At 34.3% G+C, this 17,022-nt stretch overlaps 1 protein-coding gene and 1 long non-coding RNA gene across 19 annotated transcripts in view; one reads left to right on the plus strand and one right to left on the minus strand.

Moving 5' to 3' along the window:
• Window positions 1-17,022, plus strand: part of LOC125659151 (nuclear hormone receptor HR96-like) — a 124,674-nt gene that overhangs the window by 20,218 nt on the left and 87,434 nt on the right. For 11 of the 18 annotated variants that reach the window (XM_056149537.1, XM_048890733.2, XM_056149551.1 and 8 more), the window contains exon 2: window positions 13,879-13,919. In XM_056149537.1, coding sequence (XP_056005512.1) covers window positions 13,912-13,919 — 8 coding nt within the window. In that variant the 5' untranslated portion in view covers window positions 13,879-13,911. Of the gene's footprint in view, window positions 1-13,878; window positions 13,920-15,484; window positions 15,783-17,022 lie in introns of those variants that run through there. The other 7 variants (XM_056149538.1, XM_056149539.1, XM_056149543.1 and 4 more) reach the window with 4 other exon arrangements.
• LOC125659156 (uncharacterized) overlaps window positions 10,650-17,022 on the minus strand; it is a 60,041-nt gene continuing 53,668 nt past the window's right edge. Inside the window, exons 6-7 of the long non-coding RNA XR_008798642.1 lie at window positions 13,217-13,333; window positions 10,650-11,634 (exon numbers count right to left, since the gene is read on the minus strand). This is a non-coding gene — a long non-coding RNA (uncharacterized LOC125659156). The remainder of the gene's footprint in view (window positions 11,635-13,216; window positions 13,334-17,022) is intronic.

The following is a 17,022-nucleotide window of genomic DNA, read 5'->3' on the forward strand; positions in this document are numbered from 1 at the left end:
GACAGTGAATGATTTGGTGTGATTCCTGCATGCAGAACCAATGCTTGAATAAATTTACATGATTCAATGAGTAGCATAGATTTACATGATTCAATGAGTAGCATAGATTTACATGATTCAATGATCAGTAGCATAGATTTACATGATTCAATGAGTAGCATAGATTTACATGATTCAATAAGTAGCATAGATTTACATGATTCAATGAGTAGCAGTGTCTGTGTCTGCTGCATATTTCACTAGGAGAAACTCATTATGATCCATAGCTACGTGTAGACCGAAATAAAATACAATCATTTTCAAGAAAACTGAAATCTGATTGGTGAAAATTTCAGATTGAAATTTTTCTATTTTCTATATATCTGTCTGTGATGTAAACTTTCTGCACTTTGACTTATTTCAGATTGTTTTCTTTTTTTGCTTAACACAAATGTTCATGTAGAATTTGGTTTCTGGAGTGATATAGCGTATAACGTTTTTTTCATGATTATCCAATTTTCACTTTCTTTGCGAGTATTTTTGAATCACAAACAATTAAATTCGCATAAAATTTACGCCAATTCTGTACCACATCTTACAAGATACGAGTAACTCAGTGAGTAGAAACTCGCCACCTCAGGTGTAGTACTAATTATCTTAAACGGTGGTCAGGTGTTATCACTCTGTACACCACCCATTAACTTGTTGAGTGATAACAAACGTAGCAGTAATGTTTGTTCTGTATAAATTGAAACCTGTCAATTAATTTGTAACACTAATATTCTTTGTAATTCTGAAATTCATCTTGGAGAATCGCAAAAAAAACCCAAAAACTATGCCAATAAAAAATACCGTAAAAGTGTTTTGGGGTATTTTCACAAAATTTGTGATAGGCACCCCCCCCCCCCCCCCCCCCCAAACAACAAACAAACCGTTATACGGTAGTATATTGAAAGAAGGCTGCCTCAATGGGTTTCCTGATTGGCTGAGAGAAATTCAATTTCTCCAGAACTGTTAATTTACCAGTAACTTTGACACAAATACTAATGAGTGTTATTTTTCTCATGATCTGGCTGAGAGAAAATTTACTTCTTCTCCAAGTTACTGAATTTTTATATGCCTGTCGAAGACGGGACGTACTAAGGTATGGCGTCACCTAGCTGTCTGTCCGTCCAGACCTTGTGGGCAGGATACAGACTGAACCGTAAGCTCCAGGATTTTACAACTTGGTACATTTGATCACCATGATGAGAGGAAGATGCCTATTGTTTTTCAAGGTCAAAGGTCAAGGTCACAGTATCACTTAGTAAGAAAACATTGTAGGCAGTATACAGACAATTGTTGGGTCTAGGACTGTCAAATTTTGTACACATATACTTTATGCCAAATGGAAGATGCCTATTGTTTCTTAAGGTCAAGGTTATAGTAGCAGGATGTAGACCGATTTGTAGGGGCAAGGACCATCAAATTTGGTACTCATACATCTTATGCCAAGTGAAAATATTACATAGAGATAGAGAGTACATGATTTATCTTGTTTTTACGATAATGTCACACCCTGATGATTGCTGATTCTACTTGAAGCCAAGTTCTACAAATCATGGTGTAAGAAAAACACCCTATATTAGCTTTTCACGGGCTTATTATGTACCATTGGCGGTACTCTTGTTAAATGTACTCGGCCATGAAATACCAAAATAGCTGGGAATCATATAATCAAATTCTTGCATGTTCCACTGCATATGATGTACTTTGTATTCTGCTCTGTGCTATCACACCAGAGAACAGAAAATACTGCTATCAATGGAATGTAGTGGAGGATGTGTCAATTAAAATTTTCAACTGCATTTTTTAAAACTCTATTTATAGTGTTAAAATGCAGTTTTAGTTGATAGTATTTCGGCAAAAACTTTAAATTAAACTCTGCAAGATGCAAACGGACAATCTACAGATCGATAGTCACATGTTAATTACTCAATGAACTAGCTGGCTAGGCAACGGAGTTTAAAAGGACCAGAAATGTATTATATTTATTGTCTGTTCATGGGCCATGTTATGGAATGGGCTTCCTGTCTGTCTGTTAGCTGTTTAGTGTCTGGTTGTATCATCTGTCAGCTATTTAGTGTCTGGTTGTATCATGTTAGCTGTTTAGTGTCTGGTTGTATCATCTGTTAGCTGTTTAGTGTCTGGTTGTGTTGTCTGTCTGTTAGCTGTTTAATGTCTGGTTGTATCATCTGTTAGCTGTTTAGTGTCTGGTTGTATCATCTGTTAGCTGTTTAGTGTCTGGTTGTATCATCTGTTAGCTGTTTAGTGTCTGGTTGTGTTGTCTGTCTGTTAGCTGTTTAATGTCTGGTTGTATCATCTGTTAGCTGTTTAGTGTCTGGTTGTATCGTCTGTCAGCTATTTAGTATCTGGTTGTATTGTTTGTCTGTTCGCTGTTTAGTGTCTGGTTGTATCATCTGTTAGCTGTTTAGTGTCTGGTTGTATCGTCTGTTAGCTGTTTAATGTCTGGTTGTATCATCTGTTAGCTGTTTAGTGTCTGGTTGTATCATCTGTTAGCTGTTTAGTGTCTGGTTGTATCATCTGTTCGCTGTTTAGTGTCTGGTTGTATCATCTGTCAGCTGTTTAGTGTCTGGTTGTATCATCTGTTAGCTGTTTAGTGTCTGGTTGTGTTGTCTGTCTGTTAGCTGTTTAATGTCTGGTTGTATCATCTGTTAGCTGTTTAGTGTCTGGTTGTATCATCTGTTGGCTGTTTAGTGTCTGGTTGTATCATCTGTTAGCTGTTTAGTGTCTGGTTGTATCGTCTGTCAGCTATTTAGTATCTGGTTGTGTTGTCTGTCTGTTAGCTGTTTAGTGTCTGGTTGTATCATCTGTTCGCTGTTTAGTGTCTGGTTGTATCATCTGTCAGCTGTTTAGTGTCTGGTTGTATCATCTGTTAGCTGTTTAGTGTCTGGTTGTATCATCTGTTAGCTGTTTAGTGTCTGGTTGTGTTGTCTGTCTGTTAGCTGTTTAATGTCTGGTTGTATCATCTGTTAGCTGTTTAGTGTCTGGTTGTATCATCTGTTAGCTGTTTAGTGTCTGGTTGTATCATCTGTTAGCTGTTTAGTGTCTGGTTGTATCGTCTGTCAGCTGTTTAGTATCTGATTGTATTGTCTGTCTGTTAGCTGTTTAGTGTCTGGTTGTATTGTCTGTCTGTTCGCTGTTTAGTGTCTGGTTGTATCATCTGTTAGCTGTTTAGTATCTGGTTGTATTGTCTGTCTGTTCGCTGTTTAGTGTCTGGTTGTATCATCTGTTAGCTGTTTAATGTCTGGTTGTATTGTCTGTCTGTTCGCTGTTTAATGTCTGGTTGTATCGTCTGTTAGCTGTTTAGTGTCTGGTTGTATCATCTGTTCGCTGTTTAGTGTCTGGTTGTATCGTCTGTTAGCTGTTTAGTGTCTGGTTGTATCGTCTGTTAGCTGTTTAGTGTCTGGTTGTATCATCTGTTAGCTGTTTAGTGTCTGGTTGTATCATCTGTTAGCTGTTTAGTGTCTGGTTGTATCATTTGTTAGCTATTTAGTATCTGGTTGTATTGTTTGTCTGTTCGCTGTTTAGTGTCTGGTTATATCATCTGTTAACTATTTAGTGTCTGGTTGTATTGTCCTATAGGACTATGAAATTTGGTCAGCTGATGCATCGTGTCATGATCCAAAAATAGGTCACTAGCCTCACTTTGGAATTTTGTGGCTATATTTTTTTGTTTTTAATCAAACACATTCCAACTGCCAAAAAATTGTGTCAATGTTCTCTGCTTCTTCCGCACGTAGGTCTGCCATTTTAGTATAGATTTGAAAACAGTTCCTGAAAAAAATCTTTCAAATGTTGATACAAGTTATATGACAATTCGTTATTGATAAAGGTGTTACTTATATACTTGTATGAATTGTCCCTTGTGTTGATTTTCATTGCCATTTTTTTCGGGTAATAGGTTACACCAAAGTTATGTGATTCCCCACTGTGAATTTTGTATTTGCTTTGATGAATGAAAGAAATGTAGTCTGATAGTTTCAAAGATAATGAATTAGATTATTTAAGACTAAGTTTTACCTATATCAAACATGTGAGTCTATATTACATGCATGTACCCTAACTCATCATTTATAAGACATTTTTGGTCACCTGAGTCACTCAGGTGACCTATTGCAATTGGTCTGTGTCCGTCGTCGTGCGTTAACAATTAATTGAACATTTTTAACTTCATCTTGATATATATAGCTACGGTAGTAATTGGGGCTGTATAAACTGTGGATATCGGCCTGGGTATAACTCTGGTTACAGCACCCAACTAGTAATGCAGGGGTCCCGGGTGCAATTCCCGATCCAACCAAAGATTTTCTCCTCTCTCCTATACTACACTACCATTCCAATTCTTTTCAATATGGTATGAAGCATCTTTGGGACAAGGGGGACTTGAATTGTAAATTTCAGGTCTCCTGTACCCCGGGAGCAGGATGAAAACTGCCAAAAATTAACCAATTTTTAAAAGTTTTCTGTACTACTGCATATTATCTTTCAGAAAAACTAAATGCATAATGATATAGAACAGGTCTCTACCAAAATTGTAAATTTCATGATCCCCGGAGTAGAGGTTCTGACTCCAGGGCGGGGTCAAACTTGGTATATATAGTGTATATGTGCAAAGCATGTAAATCATCACTAGATATTTGCTTTAATGCTATTGATACTAAATTAAAACTAAATGGATATTTGAAATGAATTTTAACGTTGATCCTAGGGGGTAAGGGTTTGGTTTCAGGGTGGAGCCTAAATTATATAGTGATTATTGTCTTTATCATCTGAAGGACTTTTTTTAGTTTACTGATACAGCAACCCCAGGGTTTTGACTTAAGGGTGGGTCCAAATTAGTGATTTCGTTAAATGATAATACATATATTATATTATGTAAAGCTTTCCTATATCCACTTTTGAAGGCATTGAAGTAATTAAGAACACATCTTGTTTTATGGTGTTGCTGAATATTAGAATTTAGTTTAGATATTCAGAATATGTAGGAATTTTTTTTCTTGATTTTTAGCCCTTAATTGGGACTAGTGCTACTTTTAATTGGTACTCAGGTGACCGATAAGGTCTGTGGAGCTCTTATTGAAAAAAAAATTCGTACACTGTATTTTCATATATGATAAATATCTACTTTTAAGGCAGTTTTGTTAGTAGACTTTGCAATTTTACATTTTACACTATCCTGATTTCCATTTTACTGCTTTAAGTAATGCTTTAAGTAACTGCCTATACTTTATAAATTTCAGTTGTTCAGTTTATGAGTGAGGAAAAGTTTATGAGATAAACTACAGTACTCTGAGTAACTGCTTATACTTATAAATGATATATTTCAAGATTTACAAGTGTTACTTGTTGATTAGTTGAAGATAAATAAAATCATGGGTATAATGCACCCTTAGAAAGAGCATTATGCGTCTCCTATTAATACTCATAATCTCTGTCTGAAAACGCTTTCTATCGGGACGTCAGAAAGTTTTAACATCTTAGCATTAATCGCATAATCAGAAATCAAAGATGGATGACTTAAATGCAGCTATTATTGTACCATTACCACCCTGCGTAATGTATATGTTGGTATCATTTAAGTGCATGCTGCTTATCACACAAGATAATGCAACCATCCATAGAAAATGGTTGTCGAAGAATGTCCCGAGGTCCCTTTTAAGGAAGATTAAACATGCATATATTATCCGACTTTTATTTATTTGGATCAATTACGGTGATATTCAATATTGAGTTCTCAATGGTTAGAATGTAATTTCATTATCATTACCAAATAATCCAATCATAATGCACTGCAAAAGGAAAAAGAAAGTGATTTTGAACAAAATCTTATGGCAAATGTTTTAATCGGCTAATATTTCTGTTGGAAATTTTCATGAGAAGGAAAGTTCCCATGCAATTTATGTGCAAGATAATTATAATTAAATGAAGATGAAAAGGTTTTGCAAAGTGAAGCATCATCCTCACAAGTACCATGTTTCAAAGACTACTGCTCTCAAACATTAATTTATGACCTTGTCCAGGAAATCAATAGTGGTAATTCTTCTCTCTACAATATGGTTAGCATTTGAGAGAGTTTTGGTATTATATGTTAAAACCTCGAAATGAGCTTTTCTGATAAGAATTTGTCCAGCATTTAACTCTCTACATTTTCTACATCCTCTCCAGAACCACTGGAGCAATTTCAACAAACTTGGAAATTTGTTTAAGAGCATTCAAGTTTGTATAAATGCATGGCAATGTCCCTCTTCAAAGGGAGATAATTGGGAAATAGTAAAAATTGGATGGGAGCTAGTGTTTAAAAATTTTTAAGAGCCACTTGACCAGAAAATGCTTGAATTTATACAGATTTGAATTCACGCTTCACGAGGATGTATTCATATTAATATTAAGCTTTGTTACTGATTTCAAAAGATGCTTCCTCATTATGTAATCTAGACTTAAACCCCTATGGTAGCCCCACTTTAGCTTGAAGTGACAAGGTTTGAACAACATTTTCTTTACACTACATGAGGAATTGCTTGCATATTGTTTTGACAAAGTGTAGCCTTAATTGTTCTTGAGAAGAGGATTTGTATATAATCTTAAACAATACTTGTATATAACCTTGAACAATACTTGTATGTAACCTACAATAATACTTGTATATAACCTTAAACAAACTGTGTTTTGGTTACAGTGACAATAGGTTATGTCATTAAATGGACAGTGTTTTTTGTACAGTCATTTTACATCATAAACTTAATTAAGTGTACAGTTAATTTTTAAAAGCCATAGTGAAAGTTCTTTTGGAAATGACCTTAAAGATAGAGATACTGTGTGATGGCTGGGAGGTGTTGTGCGTGAAAATTAGAACCCTGACTGATAAGACCTTGATCTCTATGTAAGGGTCAGAATTGGGGTCACATACAGCTGGTGGCTTCTCCTATACACGTGAAAAATCTCAAGTTGGAACAAATACAGAATCATTGATAGAATCATTCATTATAAGACTGAGATTGTGAAATTCCCCTTCACAGTCTAGGATGTCAGGCTTTGTTGATTCCTATACTGTGAATCTTGGACCTGAGGTGGAATTTTACAATCCTACTTGTAATGAGTTAGTGATGAATGAGGATTTTCTCACATTTTATGCACAGTTTAGTGCATTAATGATTCAGGAGCTTGAAATTGAGGGGGAAAAAATCATCTTAATTTAAATACAAAAACTAATTAAACAATCAGAATGAGCATATACCCAAAAATGGTTTACACTTGTACGTGTAATCTTAAAAACTCAAGGCTATTCCCCAGAAAGCTGTATCAAGTCAAAATCTGAGGAAAACAATACAATATATTTTACTTCACCATGTAATATGTCACAGTAAATCATTGAAACTATATGATGTGGTGGCAGTGCAAGACAGAAAAATCTGATGTATTTGGATGTCAATATTTATATCAGTGAATATGTGAGAAATTATTGTAATGTGAACTACATTGTTGGATATGATGTGTGAATTTCATTTGTATGATGTATTCTGTAAAACAATTTTAAAGTTATCATGTCCAAGATAGAGACTTCTTATTTGGTCAAGTAAAATTGGTCAAGGTCATGCAATGCTAGTATGTTAAGTAAAGGTCATTGTCATAGATCAAGGTCAAAATTTCAAAATTTTAACTTGGCACTGATTGTTTTTATCTTTCACAAAATTGAGAATTTCATTCTTCATATGCATTAGATTTAATCCTTGAATTTGTAAAAATTCCTGCATCATGACATAATTTGGAACTATATTCAAACTATACAATATTTGTGTAACACATTTCCAATGTTTATATTACATTCTGATTTCACATTCCGTGCTTTACTCTTCGACTAGATCAAGGCTATTCAAGGGTCTCTTGCTAAAATATGTAAGTTTATGAGATAAGCTACTCTGTAACTGCAGATATGCAAAGAAAGACTCCCAATTAGTGTGTTGTCATAATTTATGCATACTTCTGTCAAATTGAAGATCTCTCAAAAGTGTTATTTATGTTGCTGAGAAGAAACATGTTTGCCTCTTTGTAGAGATTAACCCATTTTCATAGAAAGATAAATTGTAGGATCTGGCATTTGTCAGTGTCTGTCAAAAGCTTGAAATGTGCAGCATGAAGTTGCAAGAGAGCACCTGTATGTCATGTGAGGATATAGATGTGGGATGAATTAAGAAGCTGTGAAATTTGATGACATGCAGAGATGTGTTGATATTGCAAGAAAGAGTGAAAACCCAGATGTTCAGGAAACCAATATTGAGATCTTAAAGACTATTAACAATGATTCTAAAATTTTATTTTTATAATTATAACAAAAAAAACATGAATTGGTGAAATTTTAGAGCTCAGATTTCTACTTGGCAAGATTGTTGTAAGGAGCATTATGATAGAAATAAAGAGTATTGAGGATATTGTAAAGTAGAAAATGCATAATATGTGTATATCAATTAAGTTGCTTATAATTAGAATGAAGGGGAAATTTTTTTGTGCTTTTGAAAATATGAAAATAAGCAGTAGAGATCGTGTGTAGTCTATATAATGATGATCATCAACTTTTTGCTTAAATAATATCTGCCATCATGTAGGTGAATGACTTAAGGCTCGTATCAGCGGGTAGGTGTGGGAGGGGCACCCCCTCTGCTATTAGATCATGCAAGATGAGCAATGATGGGTTGTCTAGTCGTCCACTTCATGTATGTTGGAGACCTTTGTGGAGTTTTCAGTCTCTTTTGTATCATTCAATCGTTTCTTAATAATTCAACTTTATGACAAACGGAATACCTTCAGCTTCTCCATCGTCAACTTCTCATATCCATATAGCAATATTCCATGATTACCTGCATATTGTGTTTATGTCTCTCAACTGATTTGATACACAAGAGCATGCGTGTTCTGCATATCATCCATTTTTAAACCAAGTCAGGCTACTGACAAATAAGGTTATGTTACAGGTTTTTTTTTCAATAATCTAGTATAAAGTAAGCATTTCACAGTGTGTTTTATACATGCATTATAATTGATGTCCTTAAATTTAAGTTGTATGAAGCCCTGCATGAAATTTTAAAAGAAAATTGAAAGAACATTGTTTACAGTTGAATTAATGTTAAAATCTGAGTGACCAAATAGATCCGTGTTTATTGACTGACATGCGTATTAATCTTATAAATGTTATCAAGTTCTTCTCAGACATGTACACGACCATTTGTCACCTAAAGTAGTGTTTACAAGTATCTTTTGGGGTAGGGTAACAAAAATCATAAAATCGACAACAGTCAGATTTCAGAGATCAAAGAACCCATTTTCATCATAAATGTTTGGTATAATAGAGCATCTTTGGCTCAAGGATATGATTTGGCTGTCCCTGCATGGGGTATTTGGATGACAACTTTAAATTCCAAAAAGGGGAACACAACTCTTGACATATTTGTAGGCTTTGGAGTGCCCATGACAGCCTCAGTTTTGGCCTGTGTTTTATGTAAACCTTGACTGTCTGTCTTGTGTCCGCAAATATGAAATACATTCCATGAAGAACCTACATTTAATCAGGTTTATAATGTACCCCTCTAACTTTGTCAAAACGGTCTCTAAATTCTGTATCTGTTCCTCCTCAGGCCTGTCATAATTATCATCAATAATACATTTTACGGCTGACAGCCCTTGTAAACCTGTAACAATATAGTCTTCTGTCATATCACAGAAGCTTACGCAACACCATAAACATGCTATTATATTGCTATAATCTCTTCTCAGTATTGATCATTAGCAAGTGATTTGATTTTTCTGCAATCATCATTTGGAAATAAACATGCCTCACATTTAAATCAGTTACCATCTACAAGTGCTGCTAAAACCATGTCTTCTATAAGGGGTATAGTGGAATCTACAAGTGCTGCTAAAACCATGTCTTCTATAAGGGGTTTAGTGGATACTTGGACCAGAATAACTCCAGAACACACCTTTCCCTTGAATATATTGATATACATGTATATATGCCACAATACAGGACCACAATGTAAGCTAGTTTATATAACTAATTGTGCAATCCTGTATAAATAAAGGATATTATTATAATACACAAAATTGCATTGTTTCACGATATAAAAGTCGTATACCTGTGTGCAGTGTGATATATATCACGTCATTTAATGTCCGTTTTAACAGACAACCAGAATACCGAAATGCACATATCTCATTTACTCAGAATTCAGAACAATCTTAATTTTTGAATTAGACATATTTTTCTTACCTCTTTTTAAATGAACCTAATTATTAATAAGGTGGTATTCTGTATTTCATTTATTATTGCATTTCTAATTAAGGTTGTCCTGTGGGGATCTGGGTTAGAATAGGTCCTCAGTGCCCCATGCTTGTTGTAAGAGGTGACTAAATGGGGCGGTCCTTCGGATAAGACCACAAAAACTGAGGTCCCGTATCACAGCAGGCGTAGCATGATAAAGATCCCTCCCTGCTCAATGGCTGTAAGCGCTGAGCATATAGGCCTAAATTTTGCAGCCCTTCATTGGCAATGGTGATCAATGTCTCAATATGAGTGAAAAATTGTCAAACGAGGTGTTAAACAATATACAACCAACCAACCTAATCAGGGTTTATTAAATGTCATACTTGATAACACAATAATATATCTCTCATCCTTGCACATTAATTTTCAAAGCAGAGAGGCACACAACATCATAAATTATTGAAAAGTGATATATTGCAATACACATCATGGAGCAGGCTCGGTGTTTGAATAGTTGTAGCACTGTCTGTGATAAACTGGCCTGGGTCATGTTTTGTAATGTTACTACGAAAACACTTATTGGGTTTGGAACTCTGTTTTCCCATGTCTACTTCCCAGGTACAGGAGCGAAAGCCATTGTCTCTCATTCTGTTACATATCGTAGGCACCTGATCCATCCTTAGGTATGTCCAGAGGTCCATGTTTGCCCTACTCTTAATTTTGTATTCTCTATGGGATCTTTGAGATTTATCGCTGTTCGTTATCTTCACTTTTTCATCCTTCACTTGTTCACGAGTCAAAACATATTTGGACTGCAACTCGACTACATCTTTGTTAGGGTTTCCATGGCCTGTTGAATCTGTTTGGCTTTTTGCAGCATCTGATCTCTTTCTGCCATTTAACAGTTTACTCTGAATTGCCTTGCTATGGAGACCACAGACTAAACTATCATACACACATTCGTTTGAAATCACCACATTTTTTCCCAATTTCTGTGATATAGTCTCTGATCGAATCACCCCCTCGTTGATTTCGTTTCTAGAGCCTGAATCTCTCAGAGGTAATGGTTGACTGGTTCAAACTATTTCCATGAATTTTCATGAGTTCACTGAATTTTTTGTACTGCAGAATGCTTTTAATCCAAGCAGTAATTTTTGTCGCTGAAAAGTCTGAGAAGTACGTGCAAGAACATTTTTCTCTGCTTTGACGGCATTACACAAAAAGCATTGCTTTAGCTACATATATAGTGTTAAAGTCTCAGCTTTACACACTGCTGTTGAACTCGTCAATGTGACTTAAGGCTAAGAATTTCGTCATCTTTGCTGCCAACATTATATCTGTATCAAGACAACAAATACAGGTTTTCATTTTGTATTATGAACTTTTTTTTTTTAGGTCACCTGACTGAGTTTACTTAAATTGCAATTGGTTGTCATCTGTCGGGGTAACAATGGAACATTTTTTCTGGTTCTTGACGACTGCCATTCTAATTCTTTTCAAATTTGGTATGCAGCATCTTTGGGACAAAGGGGACATACATTGTAAATTCAGGACTCCTGCACCCCTGGGGCTGTAGGGGCAGGGGCAAAAACTGACAAAAATTGACCAATTTTCAAAAATCTTCTTCTCTACATCTACACAACTAGATGCGTAGTGATGTAGAGTAGAAAGGCATCTATGAATTTCATGATCCCTGGTGTAAATGTTCTAGCTGACTCTAGCATTGGGCCAAACTTGCTATATATGTATAATTTTTATGTGTAAAACATTTAATAAACATCTTTAATTAACACTATTGGTCAATTTCAACCAAACTTGCCATGAAGCATTGTTAAGTAATTTACTGTAAAGAAAATTCCGTTTTCAAAGGGGAGACCATGCAGTAAGGAAAGTACAAATAGTGTGGGGTGTTTTAAAAGTCTGATAATTCAATCTCAAGTTGCCAAAAGTTATGTTATATGAGGACATGTGATATACAAACAAATTGAAGCAGCAGTTGATATATAGTTTTTGGTTTTGTTTGATTGTATAAGTACAAATATTAATTCCTAAAAATTAAGGGACTTGTAAATTTTTTATGATATTAAAAATTTGAAATATATTATCCCTCTCTGTATTGGTATAGATTTTCCTCATTCTTGTGGACTTGTAATTGAGAAGTCATGGAAATTAATTACATTCTAAATAATAAACTTAATTCATTTTACTTATTCAAACATCGATTTAGTTTTCATCATTTTTTTAAATTAAAAAGTTTGTTGTGAGTGTCGTTATAAGCTTCTTCATAGAGCGAAGATTCGTTTGTTCAAAAAGCATAATGATCGAGCCATGGTGAGGCCAAAAGAGGGGTCTCAGTTTTACATAGATCATATAGGAAAATTCTCTAAAAATCTTCTTAAGAGTCACAAGTCTACAATATCAAATATATATGCGATACTTATTTTGTGTATATTTAAGTTTGTTCATACCAATGATCCCCAGGTTCAGACCAGGGCTACAAGAGAGGTTTTAAGTTTTACATAGGAATTGTTTTTGACAAGTAATCTTCTCAAGAACTACAGTGATACAATTTTGCAGGTATCCATATTTGTGTAGAATCAAGTTTGTTTATATCATGACCCCATAGTTATAAAGGGGAAGAGCATATTTTCGATTTAATGTTTTAAGGTATATGGAAAAATTCAGTTGCTCATTTGAACAATATGGCCCTCTAGTCCAAATATATTCAGTTGGGGGGGGGGGGGGGGGGGGGGTGTTTACCAGCATTGAAGGTAATACCATTACAACAGCTTTAATTTTGATGAGTCTTAAAAATTCAATTCAAATTTCTTTTTCAATGAGCTATATGCACCACATTGAGGGGTAATAAACAAAAAGCTAATTACAGTATATTGTGATTAAGAACATGATGAATGTTACCGTTAAAAGACTTGCTCTCTGTATACCTGCCCATCTGATCAAACTTTGGATGCCAGGGAGGTGGAACACCAGGGATTAATTATTAGTCTGTTGTTTTTGTATCATCCCCAATTCCAACTGTAAAAATAAAAGTAATTGGTTTTGATAGGTGTAAATGTCTGGCTAGAAACTATGCTATTGTGCATTGTACAGCATATTGCTGCAGGTGCTCCGAGTTTGCAAGAAATTATATTTCACAATCTATGTTATGATGCATCAATATTCATTAATTATTTTATATCAGACACAGTTCACCTCTCCTAGTTCATGAGGCAGAGGTTTTTATTTAATGGTGTTCATTGTTATCCACTGATAGTCTGAATGTGGCTGAAACACTCAAAGGATCCTTTATAAGAGAGTGAACTGTAATGGGGAATTTCACTAATTTAATCAGATGTAAATAATTGGTACATTAAAGTATAAAGATGTGGTATGTACATGTTTCTGCATTTAGGTCAAATTCGTTAGTCACATAATGCTGTTAGAATGTCTCCCAGAATTGGTGAATGTGCTTCAGTTATCTTTTAATGACTGTGATGTTGTAATTCGCAGTGTGAAGGTTTTTGATTTTTATGAATTATTCCTTGATCTATAGATGTAATTGTTTACTCTTTGATTTATAGATGCAGACCTGGAAGCCGCGGCCCTTGACCTAGATGGAGTTGTGAGTAGTTATCAATATGTTTTTTTCTCTTCAGAGCCCTCAGATGACAGTGTATCTGTAGGTGTGTGACATGGCTTGTTGAGGAATTATTACTAGGTTATAAGCATATGATGCTTTACGAATATGCATGTACATTGTTATTTTGGCCTGTCTGTAAAGTCATGTTCTACAATTTAAACCATACTTGTCAAAGTACTTCAAGAAGTATTTTGAGTTTTTATAATTTCATGATGGGAAATGAAAGAGAATTATGTTTGAAAAGGAATTGGTTCCTACATGTATCTGCAATACACATTTGGAATAACTTGTACGATTGATATGTGTTGGTATCATTGATGTAATGCGCAGGAAAATTCCCTATGTATGTATATTCGTACACATTGTATGCTTATTATAATGTTTATTATCATCTCTATAATGAAGTTCAGGCATTGGAAACAGTCATTTCTGCGAGGGTAAAAATACAAATGAATAAAGAAAATAGATTAGCCAATAATATGTCTTCTATAAATCTCTAATAGATTTGTACAAAATTAATATAAAATTATCAAAATGCATAAAGAAATCGAAAACAGAACTGGAAATAAGCACATTTTGCCTTTCTTCTGTTCATGGTCTGTATGCAGACAAGGTAATCTGAAACTGACAAATAATGGGAAGCAGGGAAGGTTTTCAACAGGTAGTGTCTGTCTTTAGCTTTCTGTTACATGTGTACAAACAATTTCACCTGTCAGGTGCAGGCGAGGAGTGACATAGCCGCTGATAGGAGCTCATTCACCAGAACAAATAACTTTCCCAGGGTTCTTACAAATTAACAAAAAGTTCAATTTTCATAATACTTTTCAAAACAATTTTTCAAAGAAAATTCTATAGCATAAAATCTGCAGCAGTTTTGGGTTTTATATTCTGATGTGTAACTTTTAAGCAACAAACTTTGTAATCAAGTGATATTTTTTTCTTCAAGCATTTAAGTATATATAGACATTGTTGTTTGAGAATGAAGGGAAGGAACTCTTGTGTAATTGTTACAACTTGACCCTCAATCTGTTTATTACTGTTGTTGAATTTAGTCTTTACATGCTTCCTGTACATGTCTACTGAAGTTTAAAATGCTTGAATATTTGATTAATTTTTGTAAATCCTTGAAGAGAACGTGATACCTAATGTAGCAATGTAGCCAATCCAAAAGTAGTACTTTATTACCACCATTAATTGTGAAAAAATCAGATACAGTTTGTAAGATCAGGATAATCAATGATATATTTTGTCTAATCATGTTGATACTAAAGTGTGGCATCTTTAAATTTATTATGGTGAAAGGCTGCATATAAATCTCAATTCTGAATTGAAATATTGATCCATACATTTCCGTTTTTCGCGGTAGTATGACAGAGATACCACTAGGAACTCAATATACATGTTCTGTATAAGTTATCCAATAACACTTAATCATTATATATGTTTGTGTGTGTATATTGGATCTGTTGAATGCTGCTTAACAAACATTACATGCACAGAAACATGTTATATAACATCGCTGTGATTTCTGAATTTTTCCTTATGACATTATGCAGACATACATACATGTGTACTGCAGTCATAACAATCCTGACTGATTTACAAATGTTGATGATCAAGTACTTGGCATAAAAATATCTTTTATCAGAACTTATGTGTTTTGCTTGAAAGTGATATTTTGAAACAGCTGTGTGTATATGAGATACCTAATGACCTAACTGCAGAGGTAAAAGGTCGAGACTGTAAAGTTGACCTATATACAGTGCCATTTCCTCTTTCTGTTTACGTACACAATATGGTGTGTGAAGATCATTTCTCATGCAGTGTGGATATTCAAGCCAGCGGGTAGGTCCAAAGATAGAGATCTTCTAGTTATCATTTGTTAGTTATGGCCCCATACTTTTGATTATATAGTAGTAACAATTAGGATGATGCTGATAATTAAGTGGGTGAGGGTGGTACCAAATGTCTGTGTGTTATTCTTTATTCCAAGATTTTAGTTTCATCTTGAAAATGTTTTTCATTTCACGGATAAGAAATGGATATAGCTAGGTCAGATGCACTCATGATTTTAATTTTGATATTCTTCACAGACTTTGTTAGCATTAAACAGGACTTGAAATTGATTTTACTACAAAAATGATATGATTTCATATCGAAAAAATGAAGTCTGATAGATTGCATGATGGGGTGGGGGTTCAATACTTGTGTCCAAACATAGATAGGTCAATATTTAGACCAATGTTGTTCACTAGTTTGTAATTTTACAATTTGATAATTTACTTTATTAAAATTATGGAGTATACATATTTACTAGTCAACTCCGTGTAAAGCTAGCTAGCAGCTACCTATTTAATTCTGACATGTTTTTCGTATAAATATCCTATATATTATTCAAATGAGTTTTTAAAAAAACCCAGAACATGACAGATATGACACTAGACTTTGTCAATCATTACATACCCACATGGGAATGAGTGATATAATTATATGCCAGCACAAAATTCATATTTGATAAAATTATTGTTATAGTGTTATTATTTAGGTTGTGTATTATGGGGGCATGAAGACAGTGGGGGCATTATGGAGTTACTTCTTTTCATGAATATAGAAGTATAAGGCTTTAAATATATGTCAAGTTGTCAAAGATGACCTGCACGTTACAATTAATCAATGCCCTCAATGAATGAAATGAAAATGAAAGTAGTGAAATGAGAAGTTTATTACAGACAAAACATTGATGAATGTAAATACATGTAAATGATTATAAGTGTTATGATTAATGATACATATAATTAACAGCAGCCTGAACCATCGATGTAAGGTAGAAAGGACGGAGATAAGTCTGATGTAGATTATATCATTAAGTTGTACATAGAATATTGGGTATATATATAGGCACGTCAGTATTCGGTTTTATGGATGACTTCATTTGTACAGCCATTTCAGGTTTAACTGGTCATTTGTGTAAACACTTGATAACAGTTTTGCAGAGGAATTATTGAATTTTGATTGTGACATTAATCATTTGTGAAAGATAAGATAAAGTTGAAGAAATCACCATAGTGAACATACTTCCTACAAA

Source organism: Ostrea edulis, chromosome 9, assembly GCF_947568905.1.
Source record: "Ostrea edulis chromosome 9, xbOstEdul1.1, whole genome shotgun sequence".
Classification (NCBI taxonomy): Eukaryota; Metazoa; Mollusca; class Bivalvia; order Ostreida; family Ostreidae; genus Ostrea; species Ostrea edulis.